The 27743-nt window shown below is 54.9% G+C and overlaps 10 protein-coding genes across 10 annotated transcripts; 4 read left to right on the top strand and 6 right to left on the bottom strand.

The window, feature by feature from the left end:
• Positions 1–37: 37 nt before the first annotated feature.
• Positions 38–1533, bottom strand: BO86DRAFT_407717 (M50 family metallopeptidase). The gene is made up of 4 exons (XM_025674294.1): positions 1231–1533; positions 772–1134; positions 662–706; positions 38–573 (listed from the first exon to the last, which is right to left on the bottom strand). The coding sequence occupies exons 1-4, from the start codon at positions 1414–1416 to the stop codon at positions 364–366; spliced, it is 804 nt and encodes a 267-aa protein (XP_025530692.1). The 5' UTR covers positions 1417–1533; the 3' UTR covers positions 38–363.
• A 1652-nt stretch (positions 1534–3185) lies between these two features.
• On the bottom strand, positions 3186–4206 carry BO86DRAFT_306045 (YoaK family protein; the record flags this gene model as incomplete). Its single annotated transcript, XM_025667678.1, has 2 exons — positions 3186–3808; positions 3903–4206. 2 exons carry the CDS (start codon positions 4204–4206, stop codon positions 3186–3188), a joined length of 927 nt encoding a protein of 308 aa, XP_025530691.1.
• A 1509-nt stretch (positions 4207–5715) lies between these two features.
• On the bottom strand, positions 5716–7820 carry BO86DRAFT_376973 (putative pH signal transduction protein PalI; the record flags this gene model as incomplete). Its single annotated transcript, XM_025670564.1, has 3 exons — positions 5716–6202; positions 6263–7529; positions 7631–7820. The coding sequence occupies 3 exons, from the start codon at positions 7818–7820 to the stop codon at positions 5716–5718; spliced, it is 1944 nt and encodes a 647-aa protein (XP_025530690.1).
• A 1714-nt stretch (positions 7821–9534) lies between these two features.
• BO86DRAFT_230981 (uncharacterized protein) lies at positions 9535–10305 on the bottom strand. Its single transcript, XM_025667007.1, has one exon. The coding sequence runs from the start codon at positions 10209–10211 to the stop codon at positions 9630–9632; it is 582 nt and encodes a 193-aa protein (XP_025530689.1). The 5' UTR covers positions 10212–10305; the 3' UTR covers positions 9535–9629.
• BO86DRAFT_386868 (DUF3433 domain-containing protein) lies at positions 9847–13167 on the top strand. Its single transcript, XM_025671442.1, has 2 exons — positions 9847–10287; positions 10386–13167. The coding sequence occupies exons 1-2, from the start codon at positions 10242–10244 to the stop codon at positions 12818–12820; spliced, it is 2481 nt and encodes an 826-aa protein (XP_025530688.1). The 5' UTR covers positions 9847–10241; the 3' UTR covers positions 12821–13167.
• A 407-nt stretch (positions 13168–13574) lies between these two features.
• Positions 13575–15291, top strand: BO86DRAFT_397038 (Zn(II)2Cys6 transcription factor; the record flags this gene model as incomplete). The annotated part of the gene is made up of 4 exons (XM_025673457.1): positions 13575–13634; positions 13682–14290; positions 14341–14481; positions 14533–15291. 4 exons carry the CDS (start codon positions 13575–13577, stop codon positions 15289–15291), a joined length of 1569 nt encoding a protein of 522 aa, XP_025530687.1.
• Positions 15292–16582: 1291 nt separating this feature from the next.
• Positions 16583–17155, top strand: BO86DRAFT_272032 (uncharacterized protein; the record flags this gene model as incomplete). Its single annotated transcript, XM_025667228.1, has 1 exon — positions 16583–17155. A coding segment is annotated over one exon (573 nt), but the record flags the coding sequence as incomplete, so codon positions are not given.
• Positions 17156–17419: 264 nt separating this feature from the next.
• Positions 17420–20069, bottom strand: BO86DRAFT_306459 (putative G-patch domain protein; the record flags this gene model as incomplete). The annotated part of the gene is made up of 7 exons (XM_025667696.1): positions 17420–18478; positions 18525–18871; positions 18921–18981; positions 19035–19234; positions 19285–19370; positions 19408–19816; positions 19940–20069. 7 exons carry the CDS (start codon positions 20067–20069, stop codon positions 17420–17422), a joined length of 2292 nt encoding a protein of 763 aa, XP_025530685.1.
• A 1242-nt stretch (positions 20070–21311) lies between these two features.
• BO86DRAFT_356510 (uncharacterized protein) lies at positions 21312–23350 on the top strand (the record flags this gene model as incomplete). The annotated part of the gene is made up of 2 exons (XM_025669669.1): positions 21312–21399; positions 21459–23350. The coding sequence occupies exons 1-2, from the start codon at positions 21345–21347 to the stop codon at positions 23348–23350; spliced, it is 1947 nt and encodes a 648-aa protein (XP_025530684.1). The 5' UTR covers positions 21312–21344.
• Positions 23351–24784: 1434 nt separating this feature from the next.
• BO86DRAFT_386865 (glycoside hydrolase family 13 protein) lies at positions 24785–27390 on the bottom strand. The gene is made up of 3 exons (XM_025671441.1): positions 26508–27390; positions 25676–26438; positions 24785–25605 (listed from the first exon to the last, which is right to left on the bottom strand). The coding sequence occupies exons 1-3, from the start codon at positions 26977–26979 to the stop codon at positions 25071–25073; spliced, it is 1770 nt and encodes a 589-aa protein (XP_025530683.1). The 5' UTR covers positions 26980–27390; the 3' UTR covers positions 24785–25070.
• Positions 27391–27743: the final 353 nt, after the last annotated feature.

Raw genomic sequence — 27743 nt, 5'->3', positions numbered from 1 at the left:
TTAATTTCCAAGTCGCTCATGATAATTCATCATACTCCCTAAAGCAATTCTATTATCTGTTGCATGAGAAAGTATTGTAAAGTCTCGCAAGACATCAGACTGCGATGCCTTTCCCTGGAAAAAGAGTATCGACACCGCGGATAGAACACGCCATGGTTGAAGCTTATTCAGACTAACTTATCTAGAATAAAGACGCAACTACTTTCATCTGCCCAGCAGATCCAAGGATAGGCGCTAACAAAAAGAAGAAAACACAATGACAACATGCAAACGACAGCCAGCGTTCCTTTCAAGCGGGGTATTCAACACACACAAAATTCGTAAGTCATCAAGCTGCATTAGCAACACGAGCGCAGGTCCAATTCACCGTGTCGGGATAAAATGCTGAGAGTCCTTCTCCTGCTGGCTGAACGACTCACGGAACGCCGCAATGGCAGCGACAATCGCAATCGCGATGAACGCAAGCGAAATAAAAGACCAGAGGACGCCCCAGCACTGCGAAGAGCCACCATACCGCTTTGCGAACTGGCTGGCGTCCGAGGTATTCACTTTGCGAAGGATCAAGTCGTCACACTATACAGAGCACGATTATCAGCAATGAAAGGGGGAAAAGCAGTTGCACGACCACGGCCGACTCGAACACGAAACAACAAAGACTTACAATATCCCAGACGCTATAGAGGGCCGACATAACACCGATGAAGAGCTATGTGCAGATCCAATTAGCCGCGAATTCTCCCTCTCAACTTCCAATCCCAAGGGATAACTTACCACCACCCATTTCAGCGCCTGGCCATGGGCGATGAACCAGCACGCGACCAGCAGTCCCACCGCCAGCAGAATCGTGACGATCGTGAGCCAATCCTTGCGCGCCCACCACAGCGTGAGCAGGAAGCACACCCCCAGGACGATGCTGGCGACCTTGCTGGCGACGATGTCGAACCCGGCGAATATCAACAGCGATCCGATGATCGACGAGCCCAGGTAGCCGGCGGGCAGGGTCACGGCGCTGATTCCGCCCGACATGTGCGTGACGCCGCCCTCGTGCGGATCCAGCGAGATGCTTTTGACGCGGCCACCGGTGCAGCATGCGGTGATGGCGTGGCCAAACTCGTGGAACGCGATGACGAGCATCTTTTTGTCCGGTCGCAAGTCAGCAAGAAGCCGAGAAAGAAGAAGAAGAAAAGAAAGAAGAATTGCAGCAACGTTTTGCCTCTGGGAATTTCTCACCTTGAACGGCCAAAGCGACCAGCGAACATAGGGCAGATTCCACAACAAAGCGATAACGACAACGTATGCACCCATCACCCCGAGGGTCACAGCCTGAGCGTGGGTGACGCTGAGATCGCGCTTCATCAGATGCGGCCCCGCCGAGTGAACGGACCTTTGATCGAGGAGCATGTAAGACGGCGCCATGGCGGATGGGACACAGTTCCTTGCGCAGAGGTATTCTGTAATTTGTAACCGGGACTATAACGCAGTGTCGGAGTGAGGCGCCGCAGAAGGCGTCTGAAGAACGAAAGGGTATTTATCTGTCTGAAAGTCTGGGCTCTCTCTGTTGCCTACGCGTTCTTCACGGTTTACAACCCGCCCTGTAAATTCTTTACCCGTTTGGGTTTAGCGTGTGGCTGGGCACGGGGGTATTTTTAGTTGGCTTTTACGTGGCGGTGACAAAGCTGCTGCTGCTGCTGCTGTTGCTGCTGTTGCTGCTGTATTCTCTGCACTGCCGATGTCATTCAAGCCCTTGCAAGACCTCGTCTAACCTGATCAATGTATAAAGACATCATAGAGCAACATTTTCCTTATATACCGACAGTATCACAATCCCATTCCAAAACATGGCATTCCCGAGGCCGACAGCCGTTGAGTTGATACGGATGGTTCCACTGCCCCAATTTTCAGGCCCAACCTTGAAATCGATCCACCCACCCGCCGCTTAATTTCCGCACTCCACAACCCAACTCTAAGTTCTCTGGTACAGTACGTACTCAGTAACGTGCGTTTTAGCTAGTCTACGCAGTAAAGCTCATAGCCTCCAAAAAAGACGGACGCATCATCCAAACCAAGACTACCGTCAAGGAACTAGGTAGGACAAGCCCGTCGTCAGCGTGCAGCAGCCAGAATGCCAGGAAGCAACGATGGAGAGAGGGAGGGGGCCTGGAGCAACGACGGAAGAGTGGGTCTTGTCGGCCTGGCCTATTCAGCCCTACAGCAGGGTGAACTGCGTCAGTGGCGGGAGGATCTGGCACGTATCTACCGAGGACTGTGGACTAGTCCTGGAAGAATGGGCTAGTCGCTGTAGGCGATGCGCCTCGCGTTCTTGAGATCATTGGAGTCCCACTGTAATTTTAGCATTGGCATGCATCTATTGGTGTGGTGCAGTCGGTATATTTTCTCGGGCGGGATCCGCGCGTAAGTATCTGGACCCCGGGAAGTACGGGGACTGCCCCCTCGAACCGATCGTAGAGAATTGCAGTCACTACTAATCTTGAGAGATGATTGATCTGATTTGGTCTTATTAGAAGACGGAAGATGACGAAAGGCAGACATTGAAGGATATGTACAATGGGAAGTAAGCAATACCATGTTCTGTCCATCGCGGGCTATTGTAGTCAAGAACCGCAAAAGAGAGGTGCTGTACCGAAAGAGAGCCACGAGCTTAATCTGAAGTTACCGGGCTCAGCCCCTAACATACCACTTGAACAAGTAAGTTCTTATACCAGTACGAAAAGGGAACCATTCCAGGCGTATGTAAAAAGTGGAATACTCATTGTGCGATTTCGACGACTAGAACTATGTATTGTACCCAATGGGATTGTAGCACACTCTGGGCGGCTGAGGATAGTAACAACATAGGAAACTTGATTCCGGTGATATCCTCACTGAATAAGGGGCATGTCTCATCCCCCAGAAGAAGTAGCCCGGGTAAGGGCCAAAAGAAAAACGAACGTGAGCTGATCCGATGCGATCCGAGGTATCATGTCCGAGGAATCATGACAATCTAGCGCCAACCAAGCTGGGAACGCCCACGAAACATATCCAGCCAAAACAATCTCCCCAACCAGGGTCATAATCGTAACCGCAACGCCATACAAGGCAAAATCATTAAGTCATAACATCCTGCCAGCACCTCCCCAATGAACAGAAGAAAGCAGGAAAAGGTAGAGCAACCCAGACCAACAACATCAAACTATACTCCCCCCACCCTTACCCCCCCTCCCGCTCCCCTCTGTCTTCCACACCGTCCACGCCCCGGTGATCATGACTTTCAACCCAAAGGCAAACCACAGGCTGCTCGCTAGGGTGGCTACCTTGGAGAGACCACCGGCGGTCATGGCACCCAGGAACAGGGCCAGGAACGCCCCGACCCGACGGTCCCGCTTGGGGTTCTTCCGCGCCAGCAGATTCGGGTCCACCAGGAGATCGCACAGCAGGCTGGTCAGCACCACCGTGGGGATCTCGTCGAACTCCAGGATGCGCGAGGCACAGACCTGCCCGCCCGCTTGGAAGGCCAGGAGCGAGATGGGGATAATCTGCATCCACTGGATGGGCGCACGCGGGTCTTCGGGTCGGGGCGAGACGACCCTGAGCTCCACGAGGAGGGCGGCGACTAAGAGGCAGATCGACTGAACCGCAAAGGAGAGGGCCAGGGAGGAGCGACGGCGGGGTGGACCGAGGAAGCGCGACGCCTGGATGAAGATGATGTTGCTGGCGATGAAGGTGCAGAGCGCAATGAGGGACTTGGCCCACAGGTAGGCGGGGTATCTCGGTTGCCCTGAGGCCCCGAGGGCGATGAAGACGGTGTTGCCTGTACAGCAAGGTGTTAGGAGGCTGAGACAAACGTGACGTGTCGATTGCGGGATCCGAGATGTGAAACAAAGTAGAGCATGGTTGATACATACCTGTTTGCATGCTGGAGAAGCTGCCCCAGGCATTGAAGGACAGTCCGTCCACCAGGCCACTGACAAACCCGCAGACGATCAAAGGTACATCGGCATAAGCAATATCGATCTCGGCCTGGAGATGACGCGCTACTCTGCCATAGAAGGGTGTCTCTCCGTCGTCATTCGACTGAGCAAGGGAGACAATCGTGCTATTGCCTGAGGACCAAAGGCCACCTCGGTCCTCACTAAACTGCAGATGTCTGGAATAGGCCGTGACAGCTGCCGGAGCGGGCTGAATGTCATCGGCGGGAGATTGATGCATGATGAACTGAGACAGGCAACCGAGACCCAGCGCCGATGAAGAGGAGAATGATTGAGAAGCTGCCGCCTTCATCCTTGGAGCCAAACCATGGCCATCCCTATATACAGCCGCCTTTCGTACAAAGTTTGCCATCCCCACCATACTGCCTCCACGCCAAGGCACTGATAAGAGCCAGTGCAACCATGTGTCCGTGATATTTTCGTCTGGAGAGACGCATGCCTACCAGAAGCCGCGGATGTCGTGGTACACCGCCGAAGCAGCGGTTTCAGATATCAGCCCAATGTCCATCGCATATCCGCATCATCCTGGCGCGACACATGGGGTTGGAGATGGATATGCCATGTCCAAAGCAATCAGGCGACAGCAAACTCGGGTCTCAGTCTGCATGATATTGGATATATCACATCGCCTGCCAGAGGGAGCCGCTTGGCAAACCCTTGGCACAGGCTTGTAACTTGGCTCCGTGGATGGCCTCCAAGCCGCCGGGAGGCTCTAGACATATGTCGATCACGATAAGCCAAGATCCAGCGCAAGAGAGTTTCACCAAAAGCTGACCGGGACAGCCAGCGGGATCTTGGCAGATACGAGTTGTTCGGAAGCGTTCCGTTTTCTCATTCGAAAAGATGCAGACATCAATCATCTAGATGCCGAAAACGAGACACTTGGCCTGTCAGCAATGCTCTGTTGGGACAAGTCACGAGACAGTTGAGACAGTGGCGGAAGGGCTCACGATAATCTCGTTCCCAAGTACTCAGAACCCTGCGTATTTCTGCTTCTTCTTTTCTTTTTCTTTGGTCCTTTGCGATCTCTCATGCAATAGGACGATAGAACGCAACTCTGGCGCGGAATTGGAGTTTGATCTGCAATGAGCTCGACCACCAATGACCGTGCAGCTCGGATTCTTCAGGTGCTGAGCCACGCTGGGCAGTTTGATATCCATTCTTGGCACTCTTTTCCGCAAGAAGATCTGCACCAAGGCTCTCAGGCAGAAAGGTAGCCAAGATGCCTGGAATGCCGGTTGATGACTCCTTTCATGATGTCACGGACAAGATTAAGTTGAGACAGACATCACATGGGACAATCACCCTTGCACCTCCCCGTTATCTACGCAGTGCCCAAAGAAGAGAGTTATGGATCGGATGATTCCCCCAACCCTCATCGAGTATGGTGGGTCGCAAACCATGATGGTATCATGAAAACATAACATAGTGATCATGCCTATGAGACTAACATAACAGTCATAAAACTAACAGCAGTCCGTACGGTATCAGGTTCCCTTTGTTGGATGTGATGTACATCTGGTGTTTTTCGATGTCAAATCATAGTGATCGTAGCTACAGACGCAGTGCGCTTATATGCAGGTGCCATGCTGCGCGGACATGACACAAGGGTTCATCAGCCCCAGAGAAGATCCCGTCCAGCGACAGGTATCCCAAGTCCCCGGATGACCCGTATTCGGACAATCGCAAAGAATGAGGCAATGGTGTAACGCGGAATTAAAGATTATGTTCATGGAAGGGGGTATCTTGAGGCGTCTCGAGGTATTGACAGGGGCGGCATCCGACTTCCTACTCCGGCAAGCCCTCCTCGCCCGGCACCCGCCTGAAGGTCAAAGTCCGGGTTGTTCTCCAGCAGCACATCATGCTTCTGTTGAGCCGGAACAGGCGGTGGTCGCCAGCGAGGATTGATAGGCCGTTGGGAGATGGAAGTGAAGTGGCTTACTTCACTAGTAGTGGGTGAGTGAGGGGCCTCAGCCGATTCATCCGTCGGTTTCCGCTCACCAATGGCACCAGGTGTGAGGGCAGGAGGCAACCGTGGTGGGTTAGCTACTGCCGACTCGTTGGGATTCACAAATCGAGGATCCACATCTTCAAAATAGTCCGTTGAAGGCGAACGTGCGTGTTGTCGCGTGGAGCCGTAGCCATGCGCCGGCGAGGGTGTGTGGTGAGCGGGGGCATCTGCTTGCGCCCAGCCAGCGCGCGGGTGGTTATGCGAACTGTTTGGTTGTTAGAATACATAATCACACATTATCAATCTGAGTAAAGGAATAGCTTACGGTGTCCGGCTGTAGAGACTTGTAGGGCTTATAGGCTCAGGATATCCATCGGTTGACACTGCATGCGGCTGGGAATCAGACGTCACCCCATGCGACACAGGATCCGCAGAGCCCAGTCGTTTTGGCTGCGGCTGCATCTCGATAGCTTGTCCAGCCGCCTCATAATCCGCAGATACGGCCATCCCTATCGGACCCGGAGATGGCTGTCGATGAACACCCGCGGAGGGTGCTGGACCGCGGTAATCATACTCAGTCTCAGGAGGGGGTGTCGGCCGAGGCCCTGGCGAGGGACCATAACCACCCGGCTGAGGGGGTCCTCGATAACCTCGACCCATCGCTCCTGGATGTCCACCTCTCATCGGCCCGCCCGGTGGAGGTCCTCGTGGTCCTGGCCCGTAATAACCTCCCCGGCCGTATCCTCCTCGCGGGCCATATCCGCCACGTCCACGTGGGGCAGATCCTGGAGGAGGGGGACCTCGTCGCGAGCCCATACTGCCGTCGGAATACTGATTGCGCAGTCGAGCATCGGGAGGTCCGGGGCGCATCCGCGGCCCGGGTCCTTGGACAGAAGGAGGAGCGCTTTCGATGTGATCCGGTGGGGCATCGTAGGCTATTACATCACCGCGCATATTGGCATATGCACCAGTGGGCAATGCAGCATCACTAGGGGTATTCCGAGCGTTCAAAGGGGTGCGATCATCGTCGCTGTCATGGGTTGTTGTACGGAATGTAGTGAATGTGGGTCCAACATCAGAGGTAGGAGGCGAACCAGTAACAACCGGCTCCTTGACATCGACATTGAAGCTCTCAGGCTGACTCAAGCCTCCTGCTGCTGCCGCGGCATTCTGACGATTGTAAAAATTCTCCCCGCTCATTTCAGCATTCTCTGCGATGCGCCTCTTCCTCGCCTTGCGGCTCACCAGTGTCCGGCGCATGGCACATGTGACCACCCCGCAAGTAACAAGCAGAATGGTGGCCACAAGCACAATCCATCCTCCCCATTTGAGATGCGGAACAAACAATAAGATGTCGACGAGGAAAGCTAAAAGAGACACGAGCAGCGTGGGGAGGAGTAGAATTAACAGTGCCAGGAGATATCGTGGCGAATGCGACGGGGCGTGAAAGTGTGCTGCTGCCGCCAGGCAAAGACAAATGAGCGTGAGAAAGGCTGCGATGGGGTGGACAATCAAGATGGCTGAAAGCGACTTCCGAGTGCTGGGCGGGATATTGAATTCGCTGCTGCTTGTGTTGGTCGTAATAATGTTATCTGTAACACCAGTCGTGAGTTTCCGTAAGCAACAACCATATGAAGACCGGTCTAAGAGGAAGGGCAAGAATGCGCCGGGCAGAAGAGAAAAGGCAACGAACCGTCGGCATAGCCAACATGGATGCTGGTACACTGGTCACCTTTGCAGTAACCGAAAACACCATAATCAACATTCTCGAAAGTCGCTAAGGGTATGCTTTTGACAATCGGAGTCGAGATGACGGAGATGAGGAGAAGAACAAATGCGATCAGCAGGAGGATAGTAAGCGGTGTCGCGGGTTTGAGAAGCATGGCGACTCGAGAGCGGAGCGACACTGTCGCCGCGATCGAGAGGCGGGCGGGGAATCAGAAGTGGCTGGCGTGATGCAAATGGCAGGAATTGACCACAATTGAGTCGAGCACGCTGAGTGGAAGTGCAAAATGATCACCAGAAAAGCTCAGAAGATGTTTTGTAACATCGAGTGCAACTCTGCAAGGACTTAATGATTGCCCACCTCCTGAGACATAGAGAGCAGGGGAGGCGGGAAGCCTGAGGAATCCGCGACAGAAGTGGTGACAAAGAAGGGTGGGTTCGGAGATTGGAGGAAGGTGATGATCCAATCCGCCCTAGATAAGGTATGATCTAACTGGTTACTGACTAACTGGATCTGGCAAAAAGAAAAAAAAAGAAGGGTAAAAGAAGTAGAGAGTAAAGACGAGTTTAATGGGAGATAATGCGGGGGAATGGGGGATTCGAGAGGTGAGCGGGAGTGGAATGAAAAGGAGGAAGAAGAGGTGAAGAGGCGAATATTGTTAGCGGAGAGAATTAAAGAAGGACTGGAGGTGAGGGTAAGGAAGGGTAACTAAGGGTAGGCAGGAAGGAGTTAGAGGAGAGAGAGGGTGAAATGAAGGAGAGTGGATGGGACATGCATGGGACATGGGACATGGGAGGAGAGAAGTTGCCGGTAGAAAGACCCGACTAAACCGTCTGGACTGGACTGGACTGAATTGAACGAATTGAACGAATTGAACGAACACTGCCCGCCGCCGCAAGTGCAGGGACGGCCGGGCGGAATTGCAAGATTTCTGGGGCTCTGATTGGCGCAATGAGCCAGGATTCCTTAGTCATCGCCGCCACCCTCCAACTTGCTCTACACAGATGGAGTACGCGAGTAATCATTCTTTTCCTACATTTCCCTGTCACTGTCACTGTCACTGCCACTGCTCCTGCACTCGAGGGTTGGCCACTTGAATCGTTTTTTTCTCTTGAAGAATTTACGGACGAACCAGTGGTCCTGCCCGTTGATCTCTATCTGGAAGTGGCTACTGTACTAGGTAATCTTGCTGCCTTTCCACCCACTCTTGCTTTCCCCCCACCCGCTAATTGCGCCAATGCGTATATCCACATCTCTCCACGTCCACGGTGCCGCAGTCAGCTTGGAATGCTGCCCCCCTCCCCCCTCTGCGTGCCCACGCTGAGATCTCTTCTGATTTGTCGAACCAGAGATAACAATGATGGGGCCGAGTCTCACGCACTCACTGTCCTGGTTTGACATCTCAGGATCCCACGAACCTCCATGCTTTGTGAAATTAGGATGGGCTTCCCAGGATGATGGATCATGGACCATTTGTGTGCCCGTGAGCGTGAGTCTATTTTTAGAAGACCCCAGAAATCAGGTACAGTACGCACCCGTTTACATACATACCACTCATCTCTTAGGAACCATAAGATGACATGCCGTCTCAGAGCCATGTATCCGAAGACAGAATTCAAACGGAACTCAAATGGATACCGGCAGTGGGTGAGGAGAGGGAGGCATCGTGGTGACGCGGAAGTGGGATCGATGACGATAGCTCACCCATTTTGCGACAGGCGCTTTCTCCACGAGAAGCCGAATTTGTGCTATACGCCATGCCAAACAGAGGGTTGATGAGTGTTCTTGACCGCTTGCAAGACCATAGCCTGCTTTTTTTAAATTCTCGAAGAACGGCATATCAATTCCCGCGAGGCTGCGTGACAAACAAGCTCAGTGTAGTGTGCAACTCGCCTGCATCGAACTAGTCGTTTGACAAGATACGATCCAGATGAAACAAGATGCGAATAAAACACAATGGTTCGAATCAGAAGCATATAGTGAGATTCTTTACCCACCAACTACGTATTTCATCGTAGACCACTGCACACAGTACGGGGGGCGCCCAAGTTGAATCGATCTTGACAGGTGTGGTGGGGGGTGGGTGGCCTTGGGATGGTTCGGGCCGTAATCTTGGCAATCGAGAGTCCATCGAGATTGAGATCAATCTCTCTCTCTCTCTCTCTCTCTCTCCTTCTCTCTGTGCCACCGCAAACAACCAAACAGACAGACACACCACGGAACTCATCCGATCAAAGCCTTTCCCGTCCAGTCTAAGCACCTTTCTCCAATAGCTGGCGGCCATGTCGACCCTAGATATAGCAGCATCCTTTATTCGTTGGACCTGCGGTGGCTGGGCCGCGGAGGCTGGGAATGACAGGCCGGCAGCCGTATCGCCAACCACCTCGGACGGTCGATAGCAGCCCAATTCAGAGCTCTTTTCTCCCTTGCTTCCTCCCCCCGACCATCTTGTCTCTCTTATCTCTCCCTCGACCGGCTCGGGTCCTACGCGCTGGGAATGTCCATGAGATATCTCATACCGCGTTGCAAGTGAGCAATTGAAACACATAGTTACATTCCTCGGTCGATCCCGACCGCCATGTTAGCTCCGGGATCGGGCAATGTGAGTCTACGGACTGTCAGTTGTAAGTGGAATGTCGGATTTGTTTGACAGCCAGCCAGCTAGAGATCTCACCCAACCTTGGTCGATTGTGGTTTGAACCGATGGCCTGACTCCATGCAGCAAGTAGACCGCAGATGATACACACCGAGGATCAACAGTCCGTTGCCGCTTCAGATGACTACTACTCTTTCTCAAGCCAGAGCTCCAGCGCAAGGTCTCGGACGAGTGGCAGTCGAGCCAATGTCGTGCGCTATGCAACCCCCAACTCTCGACCTGCATCCCGTCCTCCTTCCCCTAGCATATCAAGAACGCATCTCGCCCCGCCGGTGGCTGGTGCGCCATCGCAACCCTCTATAGACTCCTCGAGCGACAACAGAATCTTTCTGACACCCGCGTCTCAGACGATACGCTCCGTCGAGGATAGACAAATTCACCTGAACCCCATGTCCCATATCACATCCAGTCGGGCTCCCGCCGACAGCTACGCGGGACGCCCACCAACTCCTGGAATGGACGACTCGCCTTATATTCATTTCGCCATTAGCCAGCTGACGCGTGATGAGGAAGTGGCGGGCCCCAGGAGGAGAAGTTCGATCGTGAGCCGTGACTCGCCCGCTGAGCCTCTACTTTGGGATGATGGCTTGGGCTGCTTCATCCGCTCACATGGACCTTCCTCAACCCCGAACGTCAGACACCAGCAGAAATCTCCTATCTCCGCAAGAAGGTCGCCCCAGAAGTCGGTTGACCCGGAATCTTTCATCCCAGTGGATCCCCCAGAGGAAAGCCTACTTTACCCTGCGCTGGACTATGTGCCTCCTGTGTTGCGCACATGGGCACTGGCCGCCCTCACTATTTGCTGCCTGCTCATGATCGCCGGGATTATCTTTTGCAATATCTGGTCCCCAAGTCACAAAGGACTTTGGGATTATGAGAGACAAGGCGGTGCCCATTACTTCGTCATGCAATTTCTACCGCAGATTCTCGGTATGATCATCACTATTTGGACGTTCGTGGTTCAAGCTGCCGTTTATCGCATCATGCCTTTTGCTATCATGGCATCGGAGCGGCCGTTCGACCGCATTCTTCAGAAGCTGCCAGTCGTGTCACGCAACTTCATTCTGCCGGATTTCTCGCATTTTCGACATGGCGAAGCCCTGGTTGGATTCTCCTTGCTCTCAATGTGGCTCTCGAATTTCATCGCATTGCCGCTCCTGAGTTGTTTGTTCCAGGCCAAGTGGTATGAAATTGACGGCCAGGGCACGTGGCGATGGGCTTCCGTTTTGGCTGTGGGCTGGACGCTGGTGGCTATTTACGGATTGATGACTATTGGGCTGGTTTTGCTCATGCTTCGCTTTTTCCGTACATGGTCAGGCTTGATGTGGGATCCTGTTAGCATGGCTGATCTCATTTCGGTCATTCAACGGTCAAACATTCTGCACGATTTCGAACAGTCCGAAACATTGTCGCATGTGGGGGATTCACTCGACCCCCGATTCCTTCGACTGGGTTACTGGCAATTATCAAATCGCGGCGAGTTCTTCTATGGTATTGGTGAGGCTGACGCCCCGATCCGAACACCATCTCTTCACCACATCGAGAAGAATCTTCAGATGCAGTCACACGGTCTGTCCAAGGTCTCAGTTGATCTTGAGCGCCAGGGTATGGCCGAAAAGGGCGAATATCACGAGAACCTATACGCTCCTTCTGTTCGCTACCGCTGGATTCCATGGTTTCTCAAGGACACATCCGTAATAGCTTGGACGGTCATCATATGTGCTTTATTCGTCGCTTTTGTACTGGTTAGCTTTATCCATGACGCGATCCAAGGAGGCTTCCCCCCACGGTTGCCCACATTGCCTTCCACCGGTGGCTTTTCGTCTTCCAATTTCTGCTACAGCTTTGTGCCGGCTCTGATCGGAAACGTCTTTTTTCTCGCATGGCAGCCCATTGACGTCTTCTTTCGTGCGGCGCAACCCTTCGCTTCTTTGTCGTCACCCGAAGGTGCACGTGCAGAGGAGAGCCTGCTGCTGGCGTATCCGTCGTGTCTTCCTTTCCAGGTGACGATCCTGGCGGTCGCCAACAAGCACTACAAAGTGGCCTGGATCTCATTCATGAGTAATGCGTCTGCCGCCATTCCCATTCTCGCTGGGGGCGTCTTCATTGCGTTGAATTACCCGTCCGAACACGCAGTCAAGATTGCAGCATCGATGCCTGCTTTCTATGCGATGGTGGTATTTTGTGCACTCTATACTGTGTCCTTCTTGTGTATCTGGCCTCGCCGTCAACGCTACCTGCCTCATGAAATCAGCACGCTGGCCGATTTGATCAGCTTCCTCTACCAAAGCCCCCTCCTCGCGGATAAAATCTTGCGCGAGCCTAGGAGCAAAGCAGACCTAGTCACGCGACTGGTTGTCGCACCACCTGGGGACCGCGAGCATTCTGTGTATGGCTTTGGGATATATGTCGGCCGCGATGGCAAAGAACATCTGGGAATTGATCGCCTTGACCGCCCCGGCCGGACCGATATGCTGATTAAGACAGAATATACAAGGTAGTCCGGTTGCTCGCACAACAGTTGAGGAGTTGACGAAACCTGGACGGGCATGCACTTGATTCCTGCGCTCAATCCGCAGCTCCTTCCTTTATGCAAATGATTCATGTATTATGAACGATCGATGAACTTACGGATATCCATACATGTGTTACGGTGTTACGAGCCCAACTTTCCGCCCGTTATGATGACTACTTAATGATAATGAGACATATTGATGTACTGATGTATCTATGAACTATGATATTGCTTTTTTTTGTAACTGTTTTTCCAGTTGTTTACCAGGTTTCATGTTATTGCATGAATCGTTTCAACTTGCTACGTTAACACCTTTCGAATGGCACGTTCGGGGAGCATTGGCATTCATCATTTGCTGAGTATATTTCGGTGGACACATTGTCCTTTGGTGTGGATGTTCTTAGTAAGGAGTGACAGCTCGGCTGGTGGACTCATCACGTGAGCATACAAGACTAACCATGTCTGTTATAGTGCAGGCTTCCACTCGTCTCAACTGTACTGTACAGTACCTGATCTGACCATCCGAACCACCCGGATACATGCTGCACTTGACTTAAATGCTTGTGACGTCCAGATGAAGACAGAGATCAGCGTGACATCAGATACATGTGTCTCTACCCCTTGGTCTTGACCAATGCACCTTGAAGTGCCGCGTGTTTGATATTGCCGCACGAGTGAAGTACACGGATATCTAGTCCGATCCCCAATTTGTGGGCTATCCAGACTCAGGGGCCTCCACCATGGTCTATCGTGGAAAGCCAAGCACCGGGTGTCAGAACTGCCGGACGAGGCGCATCAAGGTCAGTGTCTCAGGTTCTGTAAATGACTGTGGCTAATCCCCACTCAGTGCGATGAAACTCGCCCACACTGTAGAGCTTGTGTGCGGACGAATCGGTCATGCCCGGGGTATCTGGATCCATTTGATGTTATGCTCCGAGATCAGGTCGCCTTCAAACGCAAAAAGCGAGACACTCATGTCTCAACTGCAGTTCCAGCGAGTCCGGCCAAACTGGCTTCTCTAACCAGCTCGGTGATTGCGGCAGCGCCTGAAACCGCCGTGTCCACCAATGTGACTAGGGCTGGTTGGATGGACATTGTGTTCGACAAAAGCTGCAGTATACCGAAAAGCGTAAATCTGCCTCTGGAAGACACGGTGGCATCATTATTCTTTAGCTCCTATCTATATTCACCCAAGGATCCACTGATTCGGGAAGGGTTCATGGAAATGGTGCCCCATGCTTACGCAAACGCTCAGCCTGGGTCGCACTTGAAACTCATCACATTGGCGGTGTCTTTTTTCTCGGTGTCGGCGTGGACGGGCAATCGATCATATCTCCGAACTGCCGAACACCTCTGCGTTCAAGCGATATCTAAAACCAGAGAAGCGATTCAAGGCGGCGTCGACCAGAATCAAGATGAGATTTTGATGACGGTGCTCTTGCTATTGATTTATGAGGTAGGTAGCCTAATCATTTATTGAATGCTCGGATCTGACGATCTGGCTAGGAATTTTCCGCTATGAAGGAGTGCAGGGCCCCGGGGAAGACCCATTTACGTGGCGCAATTGCCTTGATCAATAGTCGGAGTCAAGATCAGCGGGAGACGGACCTCTCGATAACGTTGGAAAATGCAGTGCATGCACAACTTGTAAGCTGTAGTGGTGTGCGACCCATCAGAACTGTTTGACTAATGATTCAGATCAAAACAACCAAAGGGCTCGCGTTTCCTGTGATGCAGACCCCTAAGGTCTGGCCGCCCGCGCCCGTTGCCCCCGAGTCGGCGTCAACCCAATTGTTGATGGCCACATCTGACCTGGTCAGCCTACGACAGGCATGGGACAAGCTTGCCTTGGACCAGCCCGCCGCCAATGTCCCAGAGCTCGGAGAGATCCTCGTTCGGGCAAGGCATCTGGACACCAAGCTTGTAGCTTGGACACACGCCCTCCCGTCCCACTGGCACCCCGTCTCTGCCACCATGATATCAGATTCCGTCCGCAAGGCAGGCATGTACAAGAACCGATGTGACTGCTACGCGGACATCTGGATCGCGAGCACATGGAATTTCTACCGCGACTCGCGCATTGTCATCCAGAACATCATCCTCGATTGTCTGCGCCTCCTTCCGCCGCCCATCCGGAGCGACGAGATTCAGTGCGCCCTGGACATCATCCAAGACCTTGCCACCGGCATTTGCGCCACCATCCCATACTTCCTTGGAAGCCAGTCGAAGCCCGCGCAGATGGGCATGGAGAAGATCGACTATCCTGAGGCGGATGCTCGACGGGTCACCGCGGGCCACCGGCAGACATCGCCACTTCTGGGGGGATGGCTGGCATCGACGAATCTGTTCAATATGACCATGCTACCTCTGACGGATGAGCTGCATGCCTGGGTCTTGGAACAGAAGCAGCGGGTGCTGCGGATCTATACCTTTGGCTCCGTGGAGGGCGTTCGATAATGGACAGTGTGTTGTACATGGCTATGCTTCTGGCCAGTCCAACAAGTTGTTAAAGAGTCTCTGCCTTCACTGGATCTCTTTTATTGGCAATTGGACCGACGGACGGTTTTAAGTCGACACCAGCACATGTGGAGATGGCATCTCACTCGAGCTCTGATGCGAAACTCCGGTACTCTGACGAAGCGAGAAACTCGGTCGGATAATAGGTATGCTGCACAATAAAGCGACCCAATGTGGCCTGGGTGTTATGCGCATTACTGGCGAAGTGGCCACCGTCTTGACCTACAGAGTACCCGCCAGTTCTCTCCCGGCTCTACCCATGTCAATGCCAAATATTGAGCATAGACCACCCGACACTTCAGCGGCTCGTTCTATTTCAAAGTCGCGCAGCTGCTGATGAAACGCTCCACCAGAAGCAATCGTCCAGAGCAATCTAACACATGACCGGACTGATGATTTTCACGCGGCTTTAATAGACTAGCCGCGCAGACTCGAACTGCTTACTATTGTTGCTGCAGTAGAACAGAGGCCATATAGGTAGAGCTTCAGTATATATTGTACAGATGCACACATACAAAGACAATAGAAATCTGATACCTGGGCTCTTGGAAAGAAAAGAGTCGGCTTGTCCCAGCACCACCTAGCCATAAGTTAGACATCGTCGTAGAAGACAACGCCTGTACCCTGCTTCAACGAGCAATTAATATATCCGGACTCTTGCACCCCAAACCACAGCTGTCTTCAAGACGCGTACTCGAGAAAGGCTAGAGAAGTGGTTCACACAGAACAAGCCACCATTGGATTTACGCGCCGAATCCGAGCTCCGTTCTGGAAGCATCGGTAGCGGGCAGTCATCGAGACGAACGATTTCACAGATCCAAAACACCATCATAGATAATACTATTCACGCAAACGCAGCACGCAGAAATCACTCAGAGGGAACAGGACCGAAGCGCAGAGAAGAGTGAACATGACACATAGACGGAGTTAGTGGAGATAGTGGGATTACGAGTAAATATTTATCTTCCTCTGACTAAGCGCCATCGCAGCTCCTCTTTCTCCTCTTTCTCCTCAAGCCGCTACATCCCCTCCTCATACTCACCCTCAACAACACAATCACAATCACAATCACCACCAAACCAAACCAATCAATCCTTCTCATGCGCGCACGATAAACCTCAATTGACCCACCACCAGCCCTCCAACAACCATCTTCCTCCTCCTGACTCAAAACCCACCACCACAAAACAAAATGGGCCTCCTCCGCTACTTCATCCCCGACCAACAAAAACCCTCCCCCTCAACAACCCCCTCAGAAACCCCCTCAACCACCACCTCATCCTCCTCCTCCTCCCCCCCCACCCCCGCCTCCCGCCCAGCATCCGAAGAATTCGACCCCCCGCTCCCCAAACTCTGGACCCCCCAAACGAACCTCAAACTCCTCCTCGGCGGCACGGCCTTCCTGGCGCTCAGCATCATCACCACGCGACGCGCAATCCGCCGGCGCCGGGTGGCCGCCATCCCGCCGTTCTACACGAGCGCGCCGTACCACAAGCCGAGCGTCAGCGGGGGCGTGGAGGCCTTCGAGGCGCTCAACCTGGCGACGCTGAACGTGCTGGCGTTCGCGATGATGAGTACGGGGGGCGTGCTGTACGCGATGGACATCAACAGCGTCGAGGATATGCGGCGGTATGTGCGGCGGGCGTCGTTGACGGAGGAGGAGGCCGCGCGGGGGGTGGGGGAGGGGGATCGCGAGATGGAGAGGGAGGTGGAGGCTTGGGCGGCGAAGGTGCTGGGGGAGAAGTTTGGGAAGGAGTTGAGGGCGCAGCGGGAGAGGGAGTTGGCCGACGCTGAGAAGGGGGAGAAGGGGGAGTGAGGGTTTCCTTTTCTGGGGGTAGCAGGGGGATGGATGGATAGATAGATAGGTGGGGGTGATGGGATGGGATGGGATGGTGTTTATGGTGCTTATGGTGCTTCGGGGATCGACTGGGATATATCTCTACTTTTGCATGACAACATACCCTACTCTTGGATTTATCGCATTTTTACGGTACGGGCTGGAGCTGAAGCTCGATCAAAGACGTACCAAAAATACTATGATCATGTTTATGACAACGCTGGGCTATGCCTACTGCTCCATCTGCTCGTATCGCGCCCGCGCCGTCTGCCGCGTCTTCTCCAGGAACTCATCGTACCGACCCCGCGTGTTGCGCCCGGCCTCCTCCGTCGCGTCGCCCAGCTTGCCGCCGTGGGCCCCCAAGCCCACCCCCTGCGCATACACCTCGGTCGCGATCGGCGCCGTCATCCCCGTGCCCTGCGCCCCCAGTCCCGACCCCGCCGACCAGCCCATCTTGCTGAGCAGCGACGCGCCCTTGGACGCCGCCGGTACGGCCGGCTCCTCTTCCTTCGCCGCAGGGGCCGCGGGCCGCGGCTTGGCACCACCAGCCTTGGACCGGCCGAATGCCTGTCGCCGCTCGCGCGCACGGTCGCGATACTCCGTCGGCTGCGGGATGATGCCGTGTTTGACGAGCTTGCGCGTGGCATGCGCGATGCGCTCCTCATCCAGCAGGTTCTCGCGGTGCATCTGGCTGAGGCGTTCGTGCAGGTTGACCTGGGCGGTGGACTTGAACTTCCGCATGCACAGGTAGCAGCAGTTCTGGGCGGGGTTGGCGTAGGATTGACTCGGAGGAGCGGCGGGGTCCATCGGGGATGCTGCAGCTGCAGCCTCCGACGTCTGCTGCGGCTCCGCGCCGCCGGGTTTGTCCTCGCCATCCTTCTTCTGGATCCCGTGCAGCTCCGCGTGGCGGTTGCTCCAGAACTGCAGGTGCGACGGCACCGCCATCTTCTTGGCCGCTGCACTCGCGGCGGCGTCGGCCTTTCGCTTCTTCGCCTTGTCGGCGTCCCTGCTGCCCTTGGTTGGCCCCTCCTGACCGGCAGCCCTGTCTCCCTTGCCGCTGTCGAGCTCCGCGGTGGACACCGTGAGCTCCTTGACGTAAGCTTCTTCGTCCCAGTACATGAGTTTCAAGGCCGGGTTGTTCAGCGGGCTGAACGTGAATCGTTCATTGCTGGGGGTGGGATTGAGGACTGGGACAAAAACACCAGCATGGATGTAGCTGACGAGGACCGGCCTCGAGGAGATGGTAAACTTGTCGAATGAATTGAGTCGGGTGATGGCAGCTTGTGCATCCTAGGGCTATGTTAACCAGGCCTTGGAGAAACTGTGGGCGACATACCTGAATAGTGGCGAATTCCGCAAACCCATAGCGCCAGCTCTCGTTGGTTTTGCGACCCCTCACAAGCAGGACACGGCGAATGGAGCCATCTCGAGCCCCGAGGTTGGAGTCACCCGTGGTCGAAGCCACTTTAGCTCCCTTCTTTGCACCTCCTGTGGCATCATGGCTGGAAGACGAAGGACGGTACAGCTTCGCCACGCCCTTGGCCAGAAGTTCTTCGGTGACCGACGATTCCAGTCCGCGGAAAAGCAGGAACTGCGAGGGTTGGTTCTCGGGCGCCGCATCATTATCGCCGTGGTTATCGACTCTCGGGGCCGGTAGTCCAGGAGGACCTGCGGGGCCGCCATCTGACCCGGATAAGCTTACTTCGAATTGATGTTCCCATGAGCAACATACCAGGTCGAGGTGCTTGACAACGAAAGCACTTTTGCCGAGTAGAATAATTGACAATAGCACACTAGACAATTTAGCTCTTGAATCAAGCTGAAAGTGGCTTAATTCCGGCCTTACCATCATGCAGGTCCAGTCAGCCTCCGCGCGCGCCCGAGCACGGTCCTCTCTCTCGCGACTGTAGGCGATGCGCACCTTAGTGCCGCGGTCATTATGTGGATTGGGCCCATGCAGATAGATGCTAGGGAAATTGCGTTCGACGAAAGCCCGCGACTGATTGAGATCTCGGAATCTCAAGAAGCCCAACTGACGTGACACCTCTGGAAGGCATGATTAGCTTGACGGATAACAAAAACCAAGCATCACTTACTCGTCTGTCGATCGCGAATGACACGGACGTCATCCAGACCATTCACATTGTAGAATTCCTTCAGCTCATTCGTAATCTGTTCAAACCTCGTCCAGACATCTCAGCTTCCTGCCATCAAATAACGGTGGTGTTCCGGGGAGTGCCGCTCTGGCGCACCGGCCACGGCAAAGAAACATGAAAAGGGAAAGGATTCGTCGCACGTCTTCTTCCACCATATCCACCGGCAACCCATCCATCATCACCTCCCGACTCTCTTGCCCGTGATGCGAATGCCGGCCGCGGCGGGGGCTGCGACTGCGGCTGCGACTGTAGCTTCGGCTCCGGCTGCCATATCCGGGGGAGCGGTAGCCCTCGCGATCGCGGTCTCTGTACGCCGGTCTGCCGCGCCGCGGTGGAGGGGGGGAGCGTGAGGAGCGGCGGCGAAAGTCATCGCGGTCCCGACTGCGGTAACGAGGTCTCGAGCTGGGTCGATCTCTGGTATAGTCTCCTCTTCGCTCTGAAGCTGGTCCCCGGGGAGGAGAATGGGGTAGATCTTCTCATGGCGAAGCAGAGTCAGTTACTACCATGTCCAAAGCAAAGGATAGATATGTGGACGGTTCATCACAGCATAGCCTTCGCCCTGTGCTAGTGGTTTGCGGGGAGGAGGGCGTAATACCGCCAGGCGAGCGCGATCGGGAAGGCGAGCGATCGTCGTACATTCGGCCGTCCCGGTCATCGCGGCGAGGAACAGGTCGATGCGGAGGTCCCGAAGGAAACCGGTTGTCCTCAGGATTGAAATGCGACATGATGGACAGTCATGGAGAGTTGGACGAGGGAAGAAGTTGGGATGCGCTTGGGGGAGATGCCGTCCGCGGCATAAAGGCGCACGCGGCAGAATCGCTGCCCGCTTGGGACACCGCTTACTGATGATGGTCGAGTTCATCTGTTGTGCTACTAGCTCCTTTTGTCTTAGCGGCTCGAGCCTCATTATCCATTGAAGATGCTCTTCAGACACCAAGAATTGATTTCTTGCTGAAGTATACATGCTTTTGCAGAAATTCACTGAGGATCATAACAGTTGCCTTGTCATAGAAGCCATCGACAGGAAGCTCAGTCGCGTTTTCCCGCACAATACGAGTATGATTGTGCTCTTTCTGTAGATAAGCATTGTTCTCTCTTCGGTGATATGACATAAATATTGGCTGGTTGGTTGGCTGTTAGGAGTCCGTCTCATACCTAGGTGGCTCAATTGCGGTCAGTCTAAATTTGGTTGTCTCGTAGGCTACCACAATGTGATGCACTGCATTCTTTAATTGTAGACGCGTGATGCAGATACGTTTGAAGCAAGAATTCAGTCTTAGAAAATGAAGACACACATTTTTTAGCTGATGAGCGTGATGGACATGCTGACTGGGGATGTCCACGGGAGCCGAGCAGCCGAGGGGGGACAGCGCCCTGTAGGGCTGAGCCTTCCGGGCCAGGGTCCTTCTTCAGCACCGAACACTGTGTCTGAACTGGTGGCAGGACACACAGCCACGTCTGCATGCACCTCGTACTTTCGACCACCTCAATTGGTCTCATGGACATGGCCAACTCAGTTCCAACACGCCAGACAAATGAAGTCATCAAGTCAGAGCTGACTTTTACATCTCCTCGGGCCCCGAGATGCCCACCCCCCGACCCTCTTCCAAGCACCCTGATTTCTGTTGCCTGGTCTGACTGCCCAATCGGCAGCGATGGGTCAGAGTCTGGTGGAGATCGTAGGGTTCGAATGGTTTCTCTTACCATACTTCTTCGAACTTCAAGGCTGTCCGTATGACATGCGCAGCGCAATCACCAGGCCAGGGGAAGAGGCGCCCCCATTCCAGGCAGCAAAAGTCAGCACCCGCCGTGGCTGAGTTCTAAACTCTGCCGTCCTCTTCGGTCCTATTTTTGAGCCACACACAATTGAGAGAAACTCCCGATTCGCCCTGGATGGACCGGAGCCCATATAAGACGGTCCATCCCAACGGTAACGGTTAAGACGTTCGCCCTCGGTGGATGGAACTCAATTGCCCACTCTTGGCAATCACTCCTACGCCATGAAGCTCGCGAAGTTCTCGCTTCCGACGCTGCTTGCTCTCGGGTCTATCCCTGGTATGACCCTCAGACCGTGTTCAGCCGTGCAAGCACTGAAGCACTGACTTTGGACTTAGCAGGCAGCGTTGCTGTACCTACTTCGGGAGATGTGGCATTGGAAGACCTCTCAAGACGTGCCCTCCCCAACGCCCCTGATGATTACACTCCAAGCAACGTGACCTGCCCCTCCAGCAGGCCGACCATTCGAAGCGCAGCCGCGCTGTCGAAGAATGAAACCGCATGGCTGGATGTGCGCCGTCAGCAGACCGTCTCTGCCATGAAGGATTTCTTCGGGCATATCAACATGAGCAACTTCGACGCGGTATCGTACATCACCAACCATGCTTCCAACGTGTCCAACCTGCCCAACATCGGTATCGCTGTGTCCGGTGGCGGCTACCGGGCTCTGACGAACGGCGCCGGTGCCATCAAAGCCTTCGACAGTCGCACGGAGGGATCGACTCGGAGCGGCCAACTGGGGGGTCTTCTGCAGTCCGCAACGTATCTCTCGGGCTTGTCTGGAGGTGGCTGGCTTCTGGGCTCGATCTACATCAACAATTTCACCACTATTTCCAATCTGCAGACCTACAAGGAAGGGGAAGTGTGGCAGTTTCAGAACTCCATCATCAAAGGCCCCAAGACGAAGGGCCTGCAGATCTGGGACACGGCGAAATACTACGAGGAACTGGTCAAGGTCGTGGCCGGGAAACGGCATGCCGGATACAACATCTCCTTCACCGACTACTGGGGCCGCGCGCTCTCGTACCAACTCATCAACGCCACCGACGGAGGACCCAGCTACACCTGGTCCTCCATCGCGCGGACCCAAGATTTCCAGGACGGCAAGATGCCCATGCCGCTGCTTGTCGCGGACGGCCGCAACCCCGGAGAGGTTCTGATCGGCAGTAACTCCACCGTGTACGAGTTCAACCCGTGGGAGTTCGGGAGCTTCGATCCGTCGATCTTCGGCTTCGCGCCGCTCGAATACCTCGGAACCTACTTCGAAGACGGGCAGGTCCCCGCCAACACCACCTGCGTGCGCGGCTACGACAACGCCGGATTCGTGATGGGGACGTCGTCGAGTCTCTTCAACCAATTCATCCTGAAGCTCAACACGACGGACCTGCCCAGCACGCTCAAGAACATCGCGGCCGAGATCCTGGAAGATCTGGGGGAGCGCAACGACGACATCGCCATCTACTCGCCCAACCCGTTCTACCAGTACCGCAACGCGTCGGTCGCGTACGAGCAGACGCCGGACCTCAACGTCGTCGACGGCGGCGAGGACAAGCAGAACCTGCCCCTGCACCCGCTGATCCAGCCCAACCGGCACGTGGACGTGATCTTCGCGGTGGACTCGTCGGCCAGCACGGCCAACAGCTGGCCCAACGGCAGTCCCCTGGTGGCGACGTACGAGCGCAGCCTGAACGCCAGCGGCATCGGCAACGGCACCGTCTTCCCCAGCATCCCCGACAAGAACACCTTCATCAACCGGGGGCTCAACACGCGGCCCACCTTCTTCGGCTGCAACAGCTCCAATATCACCGGGCCTGCGCCGCTGGTCGTCTACCTCCCCAACTACCCGTACACCACCTACTCCAACAAGTCGACCTTCCAGCTCAAGTACGAGATCGCCGAGCGCGACGCGATGATTACGAACGGCTACAACGTCGTGACCGTGGGCAACGGGTCCCGCGCGGCGTACGCCGACTGGCCGACGTGTGCCGGCTGCGCCGTGCTGGCGCGGTCGTTCGATCGCACTGGCACGGAGGTGCCGGCCGTCTGCACCAGCTGTTTCGAGAAGTATTGCTGGGACGGCACGCGGAACAGCACGGAGCCAGCCGCGTACGAGCCGAGTGTGTTGCTGGCGAATGCGAAGAAGTCCGGCGCGGGAGGAAGGGAGGCGTTTGCAGCGAGGTGGTTGTATATAGTCGTCCCGGTAGTTGCGGCGTGGACTGGATTGGTCTAACCCCCAGCCAGACCCAACAGATCAAATGCATCACAAGTAGTTTCAATGGGAACCCTCACAGCTATAAGCTCAAGTCACCCTCCCACAACAGTAACCGTATACCCAAACCCCCAAGCGACCCCACAGAAAAAGACAATCTCTATCCAGCAAAAGGCACCCCCCGCACCACCCCCAACCTCAGCCCGACCACCCAGAAATACAACCCCAGCGTCCCCACCGCATCCAGAAACCCGTATAACCCCAGTCCAGCCCAGTTCAGAGCCACCAAAAGTCCTCGGAGTACGGACAGGAATGCACCACAGGGCCACCGGAGGACAGACATCAACAAACCCGCCACCCCGCGGACAGCAGACAGGGATACCTCTGAAACCCACCGCAGTATCAACCACCCCGCCCGTCCCAGCACCCTCAGCAGCAAGCCGAGCAGCCGCAAGCTGACCCTCCCAAGCGACCGCACTACCGCAGAAGCCATAGTCCTAACGCGGCCCTTGAATCCACAGGCTTGCTTCCCATCCTTGTTCCCGGGTGCAGGAGCAGCAGCAGCAGCAGCAGCAGCATCAGGAACAGCAGCAGGAACAGGAACAGGAACCGAAAAAGCCGTAGACATACCCAGATACCCGCACCCACCGGGGATAGCAGCCACCCTCAACCTCCCATCCGGAACCGGAACCAGAACCAGATCTGTCGGGGTCGGCACACTGCCACTCACTCGCGTGGTTTCATTAGGGGCCATAGCGAGATCCAAAAGCGGCAGGACGCTCGTAGCTGGGGAATAATATTCCGTCCCGATCCCCGAGGCGCGCAATCGCAGCAGTAGCTCAGTGGGTTGTTGGGGCAGGAGCGTGTCCGGCGTGGTGGATGGTGGTGCGTGAGGGTACTCGGGGGGTGAGGTGAGGGTTGTGGGCGGGTCTGGTCCCCATACTATATTCTCATGGTTAGTTTCCGTTCTGACAGAAGAAAATAGTGGGTGAGGAGGGGAGGGGTGAGGTACCGGGATGAGAAGGCCAGGTAGACAATTCTTGACTGGGGAGTGGGCAGGTTGATGTTCTGGGCATGCTATCTGGCTGGGTCGGGTGTTTTGGGTGTTGGGCTGGGAGGTGGAGGTGGTTGTGGTGTTCAAGGTTGCTTGTATGGGTTGGAGGCTTTTGCTCGTAGGGGTTGGAGAGCTGAGGGTGGGAGGTTCAGGTGAGGAGTTGTGTGGGTGATGGATGTTCTCATTTCTGGGGGGAGGGGGAGGAGTTGTGGGTTGTAGATTCATAAGACAGAGGAATTGTGGTGGAGGGGATCGATGGTAGTTGAGGAGAAGAGTGTTGAGATGAGGTATTGCTGGAGAGCGGGTTGTCGTTGTTGTTTTATCTTATTTTGCAGATGTTGTCTGTGCCAATTCTCCCGGCCACGGTGGACATTGTGAATGTATTTGCTCTGATATTTTTGGTTGGGAGCATAAGGTTGTTAGACTTGGGACCGGACTGAGTATCAACTTCACAGTTCGCCGGCCTTGCTATGTGATTAGAACAGCATTTGCATCCTTTCTAGTATATCATTGCATCTTTCTCCCCACCCCTACCCAGGTCAGGGGAGGTATCCCAATGGAACCATATCTGATACGCAATCCCCAGGATCTAGATGCATGCCCAAGACCCCCTCAAAAGTGAAGGCACATCTTATTAAAAGTCTTGCTAATTCATTCAAATCATTTTCAGCACGTCATCAGATCATTTCACGCCGGCACCAGCACAACCACCGCCTCATACGGACGGAGCGACCATTTCCCACCACTCTGGAACCTCCCCCCAGCCGATTCGGCGCTCTCGTATGTGTTCAGGACCACCCCCTTCACGGCCTCCACCCCACTGGCGACCGGATCCCACTCCAGCGTCTGGTCGGTCCAGTTGGCCAGCACCAGCGCCTTCTGGTCCTCGTACTGCCGGGTGTACGCGAAGACCTCCTGGCTCTCCCGATCGACCAGCGTGTAGTCCCCGTAGACAAAGATATCGAGGAACTTCTTCCGCAGCCCCAGCACGGAGGACCAGTAGTGGTACGTCGACTGCGGGTCCTTGACCTGCGCCTCGGCGTTGACGCGCTCGGAGTCGGGATTGACCGACATCCAGGGCTTGACGTGGGGGCCGGTGAAGCCGCCGTTCGGGCCCGCGGACCATTGCACCGGGGTGCGGCCGTTGTCGCGGGACTTCTTCTGGTATTCCTGGCGGGCGATCTTCTGCGCTTCGATGTCATCGGGCTTCTGTTTGAGGAGTCTGTAGTTCGAGTCCAAGTTAGTCTCTACTACCACAGCTTTTATTTCTCTTGCGGGACGAACAAACTCACCTATGCCAGTGATTGAGACAGTCAATGTCCTTATACTCGCTGATATCCCACTCCACGGGCACATTCCTCATCCCCAGCTCCTGGCCCTGGTACACAAACGGCGTGCCAGACTGCAGCGCCAGGATCGTCGCCAGCATCTTTCCCGCCTCGGCGCGGTACTCCTCCTTCGCGCTCGTGTACCGGTCAATCGAGCGCGGCTGATCATGGTTCTCCCAGTACAGGGCATTCCAGCCGTCATTCTCGTACATGAACTTCTGCCACGTCTCAAAAAAGCTCTTGAGATCGGTAAGCTTCCAGCTGCCGGGCTGGAACTTGTCGCCGTACGGGCCGTGGTCGATGTCGACGTGCTCGAAGTTGAAGATCATGTTGATCTCGTTGCGGTCGTAGCGCACGGCGCGGAGGACCTCGTTGGTGTCGCGGACGAAGGGCATCTCGCCCACGCTGAAGGCGTCATATTCTTTCAGGATCTGGCCGATGCCCTGCAGGTACTCGTGCAGTCGCGGGCCGTTGGCGTAGTACTTGTCGCCCCACTGCCAGGGCGTCCGCGGATCCTGGACCGGCGCGTCGGGAAATCGCTGGTCCTTGCTGATGAAGTTGATGACGTCCATGCGGAACCCGTCGGCGCCCTTGTCCAGCCAGAAGCGCACAATCTCGTGCACCGCCTGGCGCACGGGCGGGTGCTCCCAGTTGAGATCCGGCTGCTCGGTCGCGTACAGGTGGAGGTAGTATTCCTGGGTGTGCTCGTCCCACTGCCAGGCGCTTCCTGCAGGGGTGGTGGTGGAAGTATTAGCCTCGTATCCCTGTGTTGTCAAATGTAGAGCCGAAACGTTACCTTGGAAGTGCGAAACCCAATTGTTGGGCGGTTGGCGGTTGCCCTGCTCGTCGTACCGCGCCGGCTTCCAAACGTACCAGTTCCGGTACTCGTTGTCCTTGGAACTGCGCGACTGCTTGAACCACTCGTGCTGGTCGCTGGTATGGTTCACCACGAGATCCATGAGCAGCTTCATGCCCCGCGCGTGGCAGCCCTGGATCAGGTTCTCGACGTCCGCGACCGTGCCGTACTCGTCGGCGATGCTGTAGTAGTCGGAAATATCGTACCCCATGTCGACCTGGGGCGACTTGTACGAGGGGCAGAGCCAGACGATATCGACGCCCAGGTCCTTGATGTAGTCCAGCTTCGAGACGATGCCGGGGATGTCGCCGATGCCGTCATCGTTGCTGTCTTTGTAAGAGGCGGGCCAGATCTGATAGACGGAGCTCTCCTTCCACCAGGCGCGGTGAATCTGGGAGGAGGGTTTGGGCATCACGGGCTTATTGTGAATTATGGGGGGTAGTAAGGGATGGATGACCGTGAGAATTGAGGGTGATTGAAAAAGGAGGGGTCGATCATCCTTCTTATTTGTTTGTGTCGCTGGCAATGAGGGGCAGTGCTTCTGTGCTGCAGGTGTGCTTGCTCCATCGAAGATCAACTCGGGTGTCTCGCATGCGGAGAAATTCTCGGTGGGTTTGGTTGTCCACTTCTCCGGGGTGGTATGCCACTCATGCTTCAGGCTTGGGTGGATCAATTGTCCACACTCTTCCAGTCTCTAATGGACATCTGGTGTGTAATTCCACCCACCTTTTACGGACATGAATGAGATCATTGTGATAATCCCGTGTTGTTTTGGAGGGGCACCGTAGATGCGACCCGGGATGGCCAACTGGCAACCTCTTACCGCCACTATGCAGCTCATCCACTTATCCTGAGAAAAAATAAAAAAAAGAAAAAAAAGAAAAAAAAAAAGGCTTTGGCTTACATAAGACTGGCACCGGCCATTCCGTCATTTGCGGGAAACGAACGTCTACAGTGGACTTAGTAACTTACTGTAGTTATCCAGTGTACTGTACTTCACGAGGTTACAGAGAGACCTGCGAATGCTTTTTCTCCTGCTATCTGCTCCAACGCTATGGCTGAACACTCTTCTCTACTAGCCGCTTCGGCATCCGAAAGTCCACCAGCAGCCCGATCTCGATCTAATGCAGCTGATCGGGTCATTGCCTGCGATTCATGCTACAAAAAAAAGGTCAG

This window comes from Aspergillus japonicus, assembly GCF_003184785.1.
Source record: "Aspergillus japonicus CBS 114.51 unplaced genomic scaffold BO86scaffold_8, whole genome shotgun sequence".
Taxonomy (NCBI): domain Eukaryota; kingdom Fungi; phylum Ascomycota; class Eurotiomycetes; order Eurotiales; family Aspergillaceae; genus Aspergillus; species Aspergillus japonicus.
The sequence above is the reverse complement of the archived record's forward strand: the minus strand, read 5'-3'. Positions and strand labels throughout refer to the sequence as shown.

Bases quoted from the DNA above. Each gene is read 5' to 3' on its own strand.
- BO86DRAFT_407717 (XM_025674294.1), bottom strand. From the start codon at position 1,416: ATGGCGCCGTCTTACATGCTCCTCGATCAAAGGTCCGTTCACTCGGCG. The intron at 1,135-1,230 runs GTGAGAAATTCC...CCGGACAAAAAG, and splicing joins GGTCGCTTTGGCCGTTCAAG to ATGCTCGTCATCGCGTTCCA. The intron at 574-661 runs GTAAGTCTTTGT...TGCTCTGTATAG, and splicing joins TCTATAGCGTCTGGGATATT to TGTGACGACTTGATCCTTCG.
- BO86DRAFT_230981 (XM_025667007.1), bottom strand. From the start codon at position 10,211: ATGTGTTTCAATTGCTCACTTGCAACGCGGTATGAGATATCTCATGGA.
- BO86DRAFT_386868 (XM_025671442.1), top strand. From the start codon at position 10,242: ATGTTAGCTCCGGGATCGGGCAATGTGAGTCTACGGACTGTCAGTT. The intron at 10,288-10,385 runs GTAAGTGGAATG...GACTCCATGCAG, and splicing joins GAGTCTACGGACTGTCAGTT to CAAGTAGACCGCAGATGATA.
- BO86DRAFT_386865 (XM_025671441.1), bottom strand. From the start codon at position 26,979: ATGCCCAAACCCTCCTCCCAGATTCACCGCGCCTGGTGGAAGGAGAGC. The intron at 26,439-26,507 runs GTAACGTTTCGG...CCACCCCTGCAG, and splicing joins TTGGGTTTCGCACTTCCAAG to GAAGCGCCTGGCAGTGGGAC. The intron at 25,606-25,675 runs GTGAGTTTGTTC...CTCGAACTACAG, and splicing joins TGTCTCAATCACTGGCATAG to ACTCCTCAAACAGAAGCCCG.